Source organism: Solanum dulcamara, chromosome 5, assembly GCF_947179165.1.
Source record: "Solanum dulcamara chromosome 5, daSolDulc1.2, whole genome shotgun sequence".
Classification (NCBI taxonomy): domain Eukaryota; kingdom Viridiplantae; phylum Streptophyta; class Magnoliopsida; order Solanales; family Solanaceae; genus Solanum; species Solanum dulcamara.
Window position 1 is genome coordinate 40,034,982 of NC_077241.1, and position 16,125 is coordinate 40,051,106.

The following is a 16,125-nucleotide window of genomic DNA, read 5'->3' on the forward strand; positions in this document are numbered from 1 at the left end:
AAATAGACTTTGGTATCAATCTCCTCCCCAATACTTAACCTATCTATATTCCTCCTTATTGAATGGCCCTGGCAGAATTGAAAGAATTAAAGGATCAATTGAATGATTTGCTAGATAAGGGTTTTATTAGACCAAGTATCTCTCCATAGGGTGCTTCAGTTCTCTTTCTCAAAAAGAAGGATGCTTCTCTTCGTATGTATATGATTATAGGTAATTGAATAAGGTCACAATCAAGAATAAGTATCCCATTGCAAGGATTGATGACTTGTTTGAACAACTTCAGGGAGTGAGTTACTTTTCGAAGATTGCTCTTCGATCTAGTTATCATCAACTTCGAGTAAGGGAATGTGATATTCCAAAGATTGTTTTGAGAACTCGGTACGGTTACTTTGAATTCTTGCTTTGTCTTTTGGACTAACGAATGCCCTTGCAGCTTTTATGAATTTGATGAATAGGGTGTTCAAGCAATACTTGCATATGTTTGTTATTATGTTCATTGATGATATTTTAATCTACTCTCAGAGTGAGGAAGAGCATGCCGATCATTTGAGGATTGTGTTACAAATTCTCAAGGACCATCAATTGTTTGCAAAGTTTTATAAGTTTGAATTTTGGTTAAGGTCAATTGCTTTCCTTGGCCATATTGTCTCTGGTGAAGAAATTATGGTCGATCATAAGAAAATTGAATCGGTTAAGAATTGGCCTAAACCTTTGCCTCCTTCTAATATTCGAAGATTCTTAGGGTTAGCCGGTTATTATAGACGGTTTTTGGAAGGTTTCTCTTCCATTGCATCATTTGACTACTTTGACTCAAAATAAGGTGAAATTCCAATGGTCGGACACATGTGAGAAAAGCTTTCGAGGATTGAAGGATAGGCTTACCTCCACTCTGGTGTTGACTTTAACGGAAGGTTCTGATGGGTTTGTTGTGTATTATAATGTTTCACGATTTAGTTTTGGTTTTGTTCTGATGTGAAATGATAAAGTGATAGCTTATGCTTCTAGGAAACTCAAGGTTCATGAGAAGAATTATTCAACCCATTACTTAGAGTTAACGGAGGTACTGTTTGCTTTAAAGTTGTGGAGACACTACTTATGTGGTGTCTATAGGGATGTTTTCACCAATCACAAGAGTTTATAATATGTGTTCACTCAAAAAGACTTCAATCTTCTATAAAGCATATGACTTGAGCTGTTGAAGGATTATGATATAAGGGTGCTATATCATTCAGGAAAGGCAAATATGGTTGCCGATGCTCTTAGCAAATTGTACATGAACAGTGTTGCCCAAATTGAGGATGAGAAGAAAGAGCTAGTTAGGCATATGCATAGATTAGGCCGATTGGGTGTTTGATTGGTTGACTCCGAGGATGGTGGTGTAATTATTCAAAATGGTTCTGAATCATCTTTTGTGGAGGATGTTAAGGATAAATAAGATAATGATAGTTCTTTGATTGAATTTAAGAAAGTCGTTGCAAAAAAGTCATTGAGGCTTTCTACTAAGGGGGAGATGGTGTTTTGAGATATCAAGGCCGATTATATATTCCCGATGTTTATTATTTGAGGGAAATGAATTGTCTAAGGCTTATAGTTCGCGGTATTCTATTCACTTGGGTGTCACAAAGATGTATTGAGATTTGAGGGAAATATATTGGTGGAATGGCATGAAAAGGGATATTACGGAATTCATGGATAAGTGTCCAAATTGTCAACATATGAAAGTTGAGCATAAAAAACCGGGAGGTTTGGCTCAATACATTGAGATTCCTAATTAGAAGTGGTAATCTTTGAATATGGACTTCATCACTGGTTGGCCTCGTAAACGTATGCAACATAATTCAATTTGGGTGGTTGTTGACCGAATGAATAAGTCGATGCATTTTCTTCCAGTTAATACTTCATATACAATCGAGGATTATGCTAGATTGTATATCCAAGAGTTGGTTAAGCTTCATGGTATTCCATTGTATATCATCTCGGATCGAGCACTTTGGAGATCTTTCCAAAAGGGTCTTGATACTCAAGTGAAGCTTAGTACAACTTTTCACCCACAGAAGGATAGTCAGGCAGAACATACTATTCAAACATTAGAGAATATATTGAGAGCGTGTGTTATCTATTTTAAAGGTAATTGGGATGATCATTTGCCATTGATAGAATTTGCCTATAATAACAATTACCATTCTAGCATTGAGGTGGCTCTATTTGAGGTCTTGTATGGTAGAAGGTGTAGATATCCTATCAGTTGGTTCGAGGTTGGTGAAGTTGCTTTGATAGGACCCGAGATGGTATTTGAGGCTATGGAGAAGGTTAGACTCATTAGAGAAAGATTGAAAACAACCCAAAGCCGACAAAATTCCTATTCGGATGTGAGAAGAGAAGAACTTGAATTTGAGGTTAATGATTAGGTTTACTTGAAAATTTCACCCATAAAGGGTGATATGCATTTTGGTAAGAAAGGGAAGCTCAGTTCCCACAACGTTGTCCCATATTAGACTTTGAGGCGGATTGGTAAGGTGGCTTATGAGTTGGATTTGCCTTCTAATTTTGCATCGGTGCATATGGTATTCCATGTGTCCTTATTGAGGAAGTTTGTTGGAGATCCTAGTTCCATTGTGCCATTGGACAACATTGAGGTAAGGGAGTCTCTTATATGAGGAGGTTTCGGTTAAGATTCTAGACCGGCAAGTTAGAAGGTTGAGGAATAAGGAGAGAGCTTTAGTTAAAGTGCTATAGAGGAACCAAGAGGGTGAAGGGGCTACATGGGAAGCCAAAACCGATATGATCCCATGATATCCTCATCTCTTTCCTTCCATGCCTAGCTAAGGTATTTAGTTCCCTCATGATTTGTTCAGCCCAACACTATATGTTTTAGTTATTTATATGTTTTCATATGCATTCATGATCATGAAATGAGTTTTAAAGTCATGTTTTAGCTTGAGATTTAAAGATTTTATGCTTTATGCATTTTCGAGTGGTTTTGTATTCATATTCGCCTTCTATGTTCCTTTCCTATTCCATTCATGCAGATTTGAGTCCCATTCGATTATGATTGTTCCCAAGGAGGAGATATTGTAAGGCCCCAGAAGTTAAAAAGTCATGAAACGAGAATCTAAAAGATTATTTCCTAGAAACTCAGCTTTTTGACACAAGGTGATGACCACGAAAGTCATCATGGGTCATACTGCCCACTACTGCCCATTGTGAGCTGCTGTGGTGGAGATCCTCAAAGTCAAGTTTGCAGGGAAGGGACCTCGATAGAGGACCATGATCCGTAGTGATCACCTCGAGACATGGTGCCCTCCCGATGGACCCTCTTGTAGGTCTTGATGAGGTCCTCACTATGCTCCACCCACCATGGAATGTAGTGCCCTTCACGGACAGTGGTGGGTCTCGTGGAGGGAAAACCCCCTTTTCCAACCCTTTTTCCCCAAGTTCAAGTTCCTCACAACAATGATTACAATGAACTGTTTTGCCCATCACGATCCGTGGTGAGGTCCCCTCCAGGTGCCCAGTTTCAAATTTAATGAGGGTCATTTTGATCATTCCTTATATTTTATTAATGAATTTGGGGGGGGTTGGGATTATATTTTCACCTATTAACTACCCTAAGCTCTTCTAACCCTCTCATTTTCTCCCAAACACCCCAAATCAAAAATCTTCTCTCTAAAAGTGTACTCTTCAGCTCTTCTTCTTTCTCAAGTAATTTCAGAAAGGTTTCTTACAGAACAAGCTTCAATTCTCTTCAATCTAGGGCTTCTAAGGACCAAGGTATCTGGGACTTCATCCATGGGTACCTTTCACCTATGGAATCCCAAAGTTTTCTCTCAAATTTCCTTATGATTTCTTTAATCAAAAAGCCCTAAATTTATGACTTGTATTGGGTCTTCTTAATCATGATATATTTCAATGATATTAGCCTTCTTATGCATAATTCACATCATATTGCATAATTTTAAGATTAATTTTAATGATTCATGATATGTGCTAGTTTCAATTATGATTTATGAGTTATGATCATGAATTTTAATTTATATTCAATGAAAGCTATATTGAATGATCTTCAAGTTTTATGACTGATTTATGAAAGGTTTTGAATAATAATTCTATGGTATTTTAAGCAAGTTAATGATAGGGTGATCTAAGACCCTAAAAGATGTTTTATGAACAAGGATTCGTAATGATGAAAGGTCTACATGAGCTATTCTTATGTTTTTACTATGATGATGATGGATGAGCTACTCTTATGTTATCTTTATTGATATGGATTAATACTATTATTATTATCTTTCCTTATGATGCTATTGACTATGTTTTTGTGAAAGTTTGGTAAGCACCGAGAGGACTTTAAGATGGGGTTTGGTCTAGTGTGCTATTGAAGCTACCCAAGGGAATTCTGGTAGCAACCTTTAGTCCCAAACTACATTGTCCATGTAGGTTCAACTATGCCAATATGGTGAAGCTAGTGGATCCAAATAGCAAAGTCAAAAGAGTTACTTAATGGAGTATGCTCTGGCAAGGTAGCCTTCCCCGTCTCGATGTAAGAGTCATCGCATTTCATGTAATAGCTCGCATGGTCTTATATGTTGGTTAAAGGTCCTATACCACACCAATTAAAATAGGGTATGAGTTCCTACAATGATTATACGATTTTGATGCGTTGACTAATGAGATAAATGTTTTAACTATTTTCATGGTTTTACTCATATTTTAATGATGTTGGTCTTGCATCTCATGAATCATATTGATTATGTCCTATGTGTATTGTGCATGAATCTTCTCACATACTTAGTACATTCCATATACTAACACATACTTTTTGCCTACATTGTATCATAATATAGAATCTGACGATCATGTTCATCATCATCCCGCTCATGGCTAGAGATCATTACTAGTGTACTGTTGGTGAGTCCTTATGTTTTGAGGACGTGGCACTTTACTTTCTTGTTGTCATTTGACTACATCATTACTCTTATGTTGTCATGGGTGAGTTAGGAGCTTGTCTTACGCCCTCATCTAGTAGTAGAGGAATGTTAGATAATAAGACTTTGTGTTGTCGCTTTCTCATTTCAAGACTTATGTTTTTATTGAGATGTTTCTTCTGAATATCTGATCTTGCTTATTTACTTCATTTACCTTATGTATGCTCATGATTTATATCCTAATAGGCTTGGTTATGGTCCTTTGGGATTCTAATCGTTGTGTCAAGGCGAGGCCCTAGTTTGGATCGTGACATAAAGCTGTTCGAAAATCATTATACAGAGCCATCCTTGCTCTTACATAATTTTGTGGGAAACGATCCTATACTATTCATCCAAGTCGATGGGCCATAAGAATGACCATAAATATCTTTTGCATAAATTAGCTAAGATAGGGGATCAACCTCTCCACTAAGGGTATCTCTACTACTTTCATCATCTACGCTATCGCTTTCCGGTTCCCAAGACTGAACATTATCACTGCCTTCGACACTGCTGTCGTGGTAGTTGTCAATATCATCCGATGTTCCAGATTATGACTTAGCCTCTTCGAGTATAATTTTTTTCTTTTTTGAAGTTTTCAAAACCTCTTCAGTAGCCTTTCGTTTCTTATTTCTAGGAGTAGTAGAGTAGATCGTTTGATGATGATGCCGCCTGTAGTTATAACTGTAATATACTATTTACATGCACGATAACCAACTAGAGTAAATCTATCGACCACTGGTCTATTAACAGAATCATAATATTGCTCAAATTAAAAATTCAAAATAAATAATACTTTCAACAAAAACCGACCATGCAATAACAGAAATCTCAAGAAACATCATTAAATTTGACATCCAAAAAGTTTCGATCTTCAAAAATTTAGGATATTTAAAACAGTAAAAATCTCAAAATATTCAAAATCATCTGACATAAACATGAATGTTCAAAAACCTTTTAGATATTTTCCAAATCGAAACACCATAATAATGCAAAATCAAGAACATGAAAAAAAAACTATTTAAGAACGATTAAATTTACCTGAGAGTTTGAACTTGAGGATGACAACTTTGAACTCCAGAAAACTTGAGGATGAGAGCTTTGAACTCCATAAGTGACTTTGTTCTTAGAGAAAGGTGTGAGATATGGAGGTTGATGGTTTCGAGTAGTCGAGGAGGAAGATGAAGAGGCTTCTCAAAGAAAAGAAGTTCAAAAAAAATGAAAAGTTCTAGAATATATTTGAATCCCAAGAATTTTTTTAAATATTATTGGGATTGTGACATGTAATTTTTTAATATTAAAATTTATATAATATTTTAAGTATTGGTAAAATATATTTTGATAAAACTTGTATTTTATCACCAACTTTTTATAATATTAAAAAAACTCATGACCCCACAACTCAATTTTTTAAAATGTTAAAGAGGTTCATGACTCCACAATTCATATTTTTAAAATATTAAAGAGGCCCTTGATCCCACAACCTAACCCCACTTTTTCATTTTTTCTTACCCTAACTCTAAAAGTAAATTTTAAAAAATGACTATTCGTTGAATTAAGTTTGGGGAGTGTCCCCCAATCCAATTATTCTCAAGTTACTACTCCTTTTCTTTTTAATTTCACTAATGACTTCAAACTCATATTTCACTTAGACTTTTTCAAAACGTATGATTATATATTTCTTTGTCTTCTCCAAATGCTCCTGTATGTACGTAATTTTCTTTCAACCACCTGAGTTGTCTAGTTGATATAAACCTATTTGGGACAAACTTTTGAGGAATTAGTATTTGGATCTGCTTCTTAATGATATACTATGCAGTCAATCGTATTACATATGGAATATATTACTTTTTTTATAATGCATTTTGTAACAAATTTTCTTAATTATGCTAGTAGATTACTGTGTACAATCAATATAACATTTAATATCAATTTTTTTTATTCAACTAGCGTACAACTTCCTGTTTTAAAGTGATAAACATTACCCAATATTTACAAAGGAAGATCTCATGCGCGGTCACTATGAAAGAGGATAAAGAGATTCTCCACCATGAGAGTGATAATATTCATAACAACCTACGTCAGATTTCCACCTAAACTAAATGAATTCGTGCAGTTTCTAAAATTTTATTATCTTTTTTACATGTTAAAAGCAATCTGATATTGCCAAAGACGAAGTACAAGTAGCTAGTATCTATTGATTAGCTTTTCATCACGTGATTAATTAGATAAATTTCCTTTTATTTCCTATTAAATACTTTTGTACGCACTAAATAACCAACAATATTTTAAAACATATAGTCAGAACTGTTCCAAAATGTTATACTTCATATAAAACTGATAGTATATATTTTTTTATTGTAATACAAATGAACTGAATAACTTAACAAGAATCATACTAGCTATTATAACATGTTAAACTACACAGAATATATCGAGCCAATATATAAGTAGGTAGTGCTACTTAGCGGACGGATTGAGAGGATAATAATGTTTAACTATTTGATTTAACGGTCAACCAATAAGATATCAGGTGAATTGGTATCAATTCAAACTATTAACGATTGTTGTTTTGGCTCAATCATTTCATGCTTTTTTTTTTCCACTGGTATCAATATAATTATTTTCCATTAAACAAAATAATTTTTATAGCTCTAGTTAAGCTTACAATTTTGTAGCTGTAAATCACAATGAAAAATACAAGAAAACCTGAATTTTGAGGGCACATAAATATAAACATTTATTTTACAAATATTCGTTCAACAACCTGATATTTCAAAAGTAAAATATACTTCAAATTTTACCAGGGAAAAAAGGTCCAAGTTTTAATATAGTTACTCATTTGTGCCGTTGCTTGAATATGGAACAACGAAAGTGACACATATAAAGTTTCCGTCTTGCTACACACGTGTTGTTATAGATTACCACTAGTTGTAAATGAGACGACATCACAAAAACGTCTTTTTATTGAGTGTAAATCATCTAAAGTTCTCCCTGTTTAAAAGAAAAAACATTGTTTCAAGAAGATTGATTTATTTTTTAAAAAAATATTTTAATTTCAATTTTTAATGTGATATATTTAAAATTACAAATTAAAGACATTTTAGTATATTTAATATAATTTTAATTTAAAATTATAAAATTTAAAATTTTTTTTTAATTTATTTAAACTTAATATTCAATCAAACTAAGTTATTCTTTTTTAAACGTGGGAGTTTAATATTTCTTCGAAAGAGAGAGACCAAATGCAAACGTATTCATAAATCATAATATCTCCTTAAAGAAACGTGATGGAGTTTACTTATAATTAAATATTTTAAAAGAACAATATTCATTGAATCAGTTTCTTGAAAATATGTACGTACTAGACTTCTGACTCTTTTGTCAACTATAAATAGTTTGTCGTAATACCAAACAAGACACTTTTATACACTTTCAATGTACGTTGTGTTTGCACTCGGACAACCAAATAAATGAACATGGGTCGATTTATCATATGTTTTATTGTCCTCAATTTATTTTGCATCAACAAAGTTAGCTTAGTCCTCGGAGATATTGGCACAGCTACTTCATACAGTCCCCCTTATACCCGTGAGTAATTACAACTCCTCCTCCTCCTCTCTTCCTTCTAATTTATGCATGGAGAAACGATAAAATGTTTTATCATAAAATTTTGAAATTCAGTTTTAAGTTGAATTCCTGAATTTTTAAGAATTTGAAATAGAATAAAAATATTTTTTTACTTTTTTCACTTTAAATTACTCACAAAAAGTCAAATACAACTTCAATAAATAGTTACCGCCAAACACAACTTTAAATTTTCAAACATCATTTTTCACTTTGAAAACAAAAAACATATTTCCTTAAAAAATTGCAATGAAACATGGCCAAATACAGTTAACTAAACCTAGCTTCAAAATGTATTCTCCTTGAATAATTAATGGTAAGATAGTAGGTCCATAATTGAACACCCCCCCCTGATTATTTTTTTCTTTTAGAGAAGCCATAGTATATACATGTTGAATGAGGTTGATATAAGTGTAACATGCGATTACATTAAGCATTTCTTCTCTGTTCCATATATATTTGAACGGCAGCCACCAAATGTAGCGGCAACAGGTCAGATCAGTTCCCGTCGGGCAATCTGTTTGTGGCAGTGAGCGAAGGGCTGTGGGATAACGGGGCCGCCTGCGGGCGCCGTTACAGGCTGAGATGTTTGAGTGGAAAGAACAGGCCATGCAAGGAAGGATCTATTGACGTGAGAGTTGTTGATTATTGCACCAAAAGGCCATGTCCTTCAACTATTGTCTTGTCAAGTGATGCCTTTGCTGAAATATCAAACTCTCATAATGCTAAAATCAACATCGAATATGTCCAGTAATTAATTTTCTTTCATATCCTTTTCCTTTCTTTTGTTCGTCTTCTTGGGTTTTAATATACATTAACTATAACGTTTCTATTTCGTCTTCTTTTTTTTCTATTCAGGATTTGACGAGAAATAAAGTGAAGCTTAGGAATATGGAACACGCCATGATAAAAAGAAAATTCATCGCAAATTTTCAACTTTGATGTAATTTAAACACCTTTTTGGGCAAACATATATGAAGAGTTACTAGTTTTGCTTCAGATGATAAGAAACTAAATCCTTTTTATAAGTCTTTCATCTAGTCACAAAATAAACATATTAGAATAAATTAGAGGCAACAACGAATTAATGAAAAGACATACGTACTATGCCTAATTAAGTTATGACTTTGATGTAACAAATGAGTTTCATTGAAATATTATCCAATATCCAAGAAATTTGAAATCTGCACAAAGGAAAATTAAAAGCAAGTTCATTATATATATGGCTTCCAGAGTTTGTGAGGCTTGTGGGGGAACAGATGGATAAGTCATGTATAGCTAGTTAGCAACAGAGCACAGGAAACGAAAGCAGAGTATGGGCTGAAATATATCATTTGCTATTGATATAGCTTAATTAGATAAATGACTTTGCGTTTAGCCTAAAACAGTACAGTTGAATTTATATAATGTTATGAGCATGCGTCCTAATCTAACTCTTTTACGTTTTTCTACAAGCGGTTTGGATATTGATTATTTGTTACAAAGAAAGAAATATAACAAAATTAAGTGCATTAAAGAGTATAGATCTGAATGTTTCAATATGTTTGCAAGCAAGTTCGGGAGCTTTAGCCTCAGCTCCGAGAGTATCCTAGTATGAAGATGCTAGACAGGAGCTTAGACAAAATAAATGTAGACTTGGTATTTAAGAAAAAGGGTGTGTTGCCATTGTATTACAAGAATTCGGAATGCCCATATAAATGAATGGTGCAAACTATTTATATGTTATAATGCATGGTGAAGGCTCAGCCAATAAGAAAGTTCCAATAGAGCATAAAAGTACTAAAGCCAATGACCGTTTGCCGTGTGGCAATGTCACTGATGATGCCACTAAATATTCATGCTATGCTCTGATTTGTACGAGCTCATCTTCGCGCCGGTATCTCGTGACATCTTTGTCCCCTTTATCTTTTCTTCGACGAAATTAGGGGAGCGATACGTTTACTATACCTATTGCAAGGATGCCTCTCTGAAGGGCCAGTCTTTCGAGACTTTACATACCCACTAGATCTCATCGACACCTATTCATCCTTTATTGTGCCATGTGGACAGACAAGTTTCTCCTAATACAGATGGTCCCTTCGCTTTACAAGGGCGACTTAATTCGCGTTTGGGAATAGAGAAAAAGAACATCATTTAACCTTTTTTGTGGAAACATTGATTAGACGCCTCACTTTATTGTCACGATTCAAATTACAGGACTGTTCACCTACTCTAATCTAACTAGATAGACAAATTCTTACCAAAATTCCCCATTCCATAAAAAAATTCTTTAAATAGTCATATCTGAATTTTCAAGTAAAATAATGTAAGAAAAATCTATTCAACTTTACAAATCTTTAACAACTCTCAAAGACCAAGTCTATACAAGTATAAAAGCTTCTAATAGAATATGAATAGGAGATAAAATACAATACACAAGAAACCGAAACAACTTCTATTTGAGGACGAAGTAGATAGAAAATGATAATTAATAACCATTATCCCATGCTTCAAATTAAAAAAACAGAAACAAACCTACCCCAACAAAAGGTGTAGCAAGAATAGTATTAGTACATCACACGTACTAAATAGGCATCGTAGGCCGACTTGGATTATATCCACGTAAAAATATCACAAAATCAAGAGGAACAGCAAGGATAAATATATCACATTTAATTGCTCATAAATTCACACATTACCCTCTTACCTTAGTCATTCGCAGAATAATAGAATTTCATTATTACTTCCTTAGCTCAATCACAAGCTTCAGCATTAACATCGTCTTTTACACACACACACACACTAAAATTATTATTCAACACCATCCATTTTTCAACTTACTAACAATTTAATTATCAGAAGTATTATACTCATAACCCTTGTCATTTCTCACTAGACATTTCTGATATCGCCCAAACTACACCCTTTTTATGGGATTAAGCGATCAATGAAAAATACATTAATCCACCTAAGTTGAGGTCAAATTTCATAAAGAGCATACTAGCTTTCGTTTATAATTTGATGTTGAGATTTAGAACAGTACTATTGATGGGAATTTTTTTTCCTAAGAGAATATCACTCTACGTCTTTTTAAGACACTTAGATAGTGGTTGCTAGTACCAAATTCTTGTTAATGAATTTTTTTTCTAATTTGTACCTCTATGGTCATGCAGGCCAGAATACAAACAAGTTTCTTTATAATGTTTTTCAATCATTCAAAGAAACCGTTAAGCATGAAAGGAACTTAATACACAATGACCACCCATTTATGAATATATATTTTATTGTAAAGTATTTCCTAATAGCTTGATTAATAATTTGTGTGTAGGGGGTGGGTGGGTGGGTATGGGTGGGTGGGTGGGTATGTATAGGTGTGGGTATGGGTGTGGGTGTGGGTGTGTGGGTGGGTGGGTGGGTGTGTGTGGGTGGGTGAGTGGGTGTGGATGTGGGGGTGGGTGCGTGCTTGCGTGCGTGCATGCATGTGTGCGTGTGTGTGTGCATGCGTGTACGTGCGTGTATGTGTGTATACGTGTGCGTGCGCGTGTGTGTGCACATTTATGTATGTGCACGTGCGTGTATGTGTACGTGTGTGGGTGTGTGCGTGCGTGTGTATGTGCGTGCGTATATGTGCGCATGTGTTTGTGTGCACGTATGCGTGTATGCGCGTGTGTGCGTGTATGCATGTGTGTGTGCGTGTGTGTGCGTGCGTGTGCGTGCACGCGTGTGTGCGTGCGTGTGTATGTGTGTATGTGTGTGTATGCGCGTGTACGTACGTGCGTGTGTGCACGCATGTGCGTATGTGCGTGTGTGTGCGGGCGCTAGCGGGCGTGGGTGTGTGGTTGGGTGTGGGTGCGTGCGTGCATGCATGTATATATGCGTGTGCGTGCATGCATGCGTGTGTGTGTGCGCGTGCGTGTGTGTGTTTGTGTGTGCGTGCATGCGTGTGTGCGTGTGCGTGTGCGTGCGTGCGCGTGTGTGCGTGTGTGTGTGTGCGTGTGTATGTGGGGAGGTATTGTAACACCCCTAAAAAAATTTCCCTAAGATTCGGACCCTTTTTGTATACGGGTAGGGTCGAACTCGAGTATTGTGAATTATATGCATGAGTTAAGATGAGTTCTTAAAAAAATTAAGCAGTGTTAGAGGTAATGTGGGGTGACAAAAGGATCCTTAGAACCAAGCTAAGCCCAAAGAACTCGTCTTGGCTAAGTTTTAGAATGAGTTCATTAAAGGGGTCGACTCCTAGAGACCATATCTTTTGAAATAAGACGATCTGGGTGGCCCATGACCTATTAAATTAAAGGTCTTCGAGTCTTATTTCCATCGCCGCCAAGATTGTAATTTTTGGAGTTCGGAGTCAAAAGTTATAACTCTCCTAAGACGGACTAGTACTGTAGGAATTTCAGGCCTGAGTGACAACTGCTGGAAACCTGGGATTGGCGTCGCAGTGGCGTGATGCGCTACTATCGCGCCAGGAACAAGCCTCAGTAGTTTGTTCCCTGGTGCGGCGCGCCACTACGAGGTGTGCAGGGTTTTCACGCCTATTTTCCAAAACCCAGAAAATATGGCCTTGGCGCTGTAAGGGCGCGATGCGCCACTATCGCGCCAAGAACATGCCTCAGTAGTTTGGTCCTTGGTGTGGCACGCCACTAACGGGTGTGCAGGTTTTAGGCCTAATCGACCTGGCACTGCAATGGCGCGATGCGCCATTATCGCGCCAGGAGCATTTTCAGCATATTTTTCAGAATTTTGGAGAAAGGGCAATTTGGGAATTCCCAAATTATATATGTATCAGCCTTAGCACGTTTTGGGACCATTTGCAATCCCTCACTCTCTCTCTAAAAAGCCCTAGTAATCCCTCTCTTCTTCTTCTTCTTCTTTTTCTTCTCCTTCTCCATTTCCAACAAGGAATTGTTCCAAGAGCTTCAAGACTCCAAGTTTCCATTAAAGACCCAACAGCAAGGTTTTTTCAAGAATCTATTCTAAGGTATGTAAGGCTACTCAAAGCATGGGTTGAGTCCACCCATGTGCCCTACTCTTCTTTAAGGTTAGATGTCCATGAGAATGGAGTTTCTTGATATGGTTTATGTTTGAATGAGTCTTGTCTCTATTAATTTGATTCTTATTGTGTTGAAGTTGTTGAGCTAAGAATTTCAGAAAAACCTTTATGTTAGCATAAGTGGATGGAGATGGTTTGTTAATAGGCTCGGTTGATTTCCTTAACCATGTGATTATGTTGAATGTGTCAATTTCCTTAAATGTGTTATTCCTCTTGAGTTGTTGGTTTGAAATTCTTAAAGTTGTGTTGAGTCCTAAGTAGGTGATAAATGAGGAGAGGAATGGTTTATTATGTTTGTGAGATGTTATAAATGCATATCTAATTTAGGCTTGAATGAGTCTATTTGAGGATAGAGTTGATGAGTTGGCGAGGTTCTAAATAAGACTTGCCATTGTGACTTGAATGAGTTAAATTGAGGATAGAGTTGATGAGTTGGCAAGGTCCTAAATGAAACTAGCCGTGAGGGCTTGTTTGAGACGATTGGAGGGAGTCTTATAAGCATGGAGTCATGGGAGGAGTATCGAGCACCGAAGCAGGTGAGAGTAGAGTCCATACTCGAACCCCAGAAACTACGCCGCCAATATAGGTAGGGATGGAACCGTTAAAGTCAGATACTTTCCGAGGGATCGAACCATTAAAGTTGGATGTTTTCCCATTTTATTGTCCTGAAATGATAGGACTTGACTAATCGATGGAATCCATGATTAGGGAGGCGTTCATGCCTTGGCAAGGTATGGACGGACGTGGCAACAACGTCTGATTATTGTACTATCACTGGCTCATAAGTGATGGTTGTCAGATAAGAGAAACTCTCATTTAGGTCTTGATAGTGCTCCGAGTCAGTTGAGTTGAGTGGCATGTGATTTGGTCCTGTCTAAACCATTTCTTGTTAGACTTAGGACCCTTGAGTGAGTTGTCACTTCTTTATGAGTTGAGGTTTCCGAGTTGGTTGATCCTTTTCTGATGTTGTTTTATTCAGCCTTTTTACATACTCGTACATTCCATGTACTAACGCCATTTGTCCTGCATCATTTCATGATGCAGAGACAGGTACCAGAGATCATCAACCGGCGCACCGTTGAAGATCCACACACTCCCAGTTAGTTGGTGAGTCCTCCTAATTTCCGGAGGATGTTGAGTTTCTTGTATAGTTTTGTGTTGTTCCCTTTTATTTTGAATGTTGGTAGCCATGGGTTTGTCATTGGAACCTCCTAGACTTTGATAGAGGCTTCATAGACTAGAGTGTGGGGAGGTTGGACTGTTATTTTGAGGAGTCTTATCATATTTATTTTGTTGAGTTGATAGTGTTTGGCCTTCAGCCCCCATAATGTGAATAGTGTGTTTATGATTAAATCCCTCATTAAGTGAATATGATTGAATGATAGTGTGACTGAACTCGGTGGTTCGCTTGAAGGCCAGAAATGGCTTCTGAGTGTCGGTCATGTCTAGGGTACCCTCCCGAGGCGTGACAAACATGGTATCAGAGTCCAGAGTTCAAAAGTCCTAGGTAGTCTATGAAGCCATGTCTAGTAGAGTCTTTCTTATGGGTGTGTTATGCACCACACTTATAATCAGGAGGCTATAAGACATTAGGAATTGATTCACTTCTTTTATACTCTAAATTCGTGCGATAGAGTTAAACTCTATAAAACTCCTTTCTAATCCATGCATTTATGCGTTACAGATAATGCCTCCTAAATGTGCTGCTAGCCAGAGGAATGCTGATAACGCAGAGATGCCACAGTAAGAGGTACGCCCATCGAGGGCTAGAGTCCGAACGACGAGGTATGTGGAGGCACCTCAAATGCCTACTACTCCACCTGCACCAACTTCGGAAGCAGACTTTAGAGGAGCGATTGCCATGCTCACTCAATTAGTGACTGCCCGAAATGGTAACCAGAGTTCGCCAACTCTTAGCTCTAGTTCCCAAGAGTCGTCTACTGCTGCCAGAATTAGAGACTTTCTGAGAATGAATCCGTCGGCATTGACGGGTTCTAAGGTTGATGAAGATCCCTAAAATTTTATTGATGAGATGTGGAAAATCCTAAAAGCTACGCATGCTACGGAAATTGAGGGGGTTGAGTTGGTGTCTTATCAACTCAAGGATGTGGCAAACATTTGGTATAACCAATGGGAACAAGGTAGAGGTGATGATGCTGAACCTGCTATGTGGGATGAATTCGAAGGAGCCTTTCTTGACCACTTCTTTCCCCGAGAATTGAGGGAAGTGAAGGTGGAGGAGTTTGTGAACCTGAAACAAAAAGGTATGACTGTTAAAGAGTACGGCCTGAAGTTCATCCAGCTGTCCAGGTATGCTCCAGAGATGATCCCAGATGTGAGGTTGAAGATGAGGAAATTTGTCTCCGCTTTGGGAAGACATGTGAAGAAGGAGTGCAAAGTGGCATTGTTGATCTCCGATATTAATATTTCAAGATTAATGGTGTACGCTCAACAGGTGGAGGATGAGAAGAGAAAAGACAGAGAGGAGCATCTGAGGAA

The 16,125-nt window shown here is 36.8% G+C and overlaps 1 protein-coding gene across 1 annotated transcript; it reads left to right on the top strand.

The window, feature by feature from the left end:
* The first annotated feature begins 8,407 nt into the window (after positions 1-8,407).
* Positions 8,408-9,585, top strand: LOC129888281 (EG45-like domain containing protein). The gene is made up of 3 exons (XM_055963294.1): positions 8,408-8,555; positions 9,062-9,341; positions 9,450-9,585. The coding sequence occupies exons 1-3, from the start codon at positions 8,438-8,440 to the stop codon at positions 9,454-9,456; spliced, it is 405 nt and encodes a 134-aa protein (XP_055819269.1). The 5' UTR covers positions 8,408-8,437; the 3' UTR covers positions 9,457-9,585.
* Positions 9,586-16,125: the final 6,540 nt, after the last annotated feature.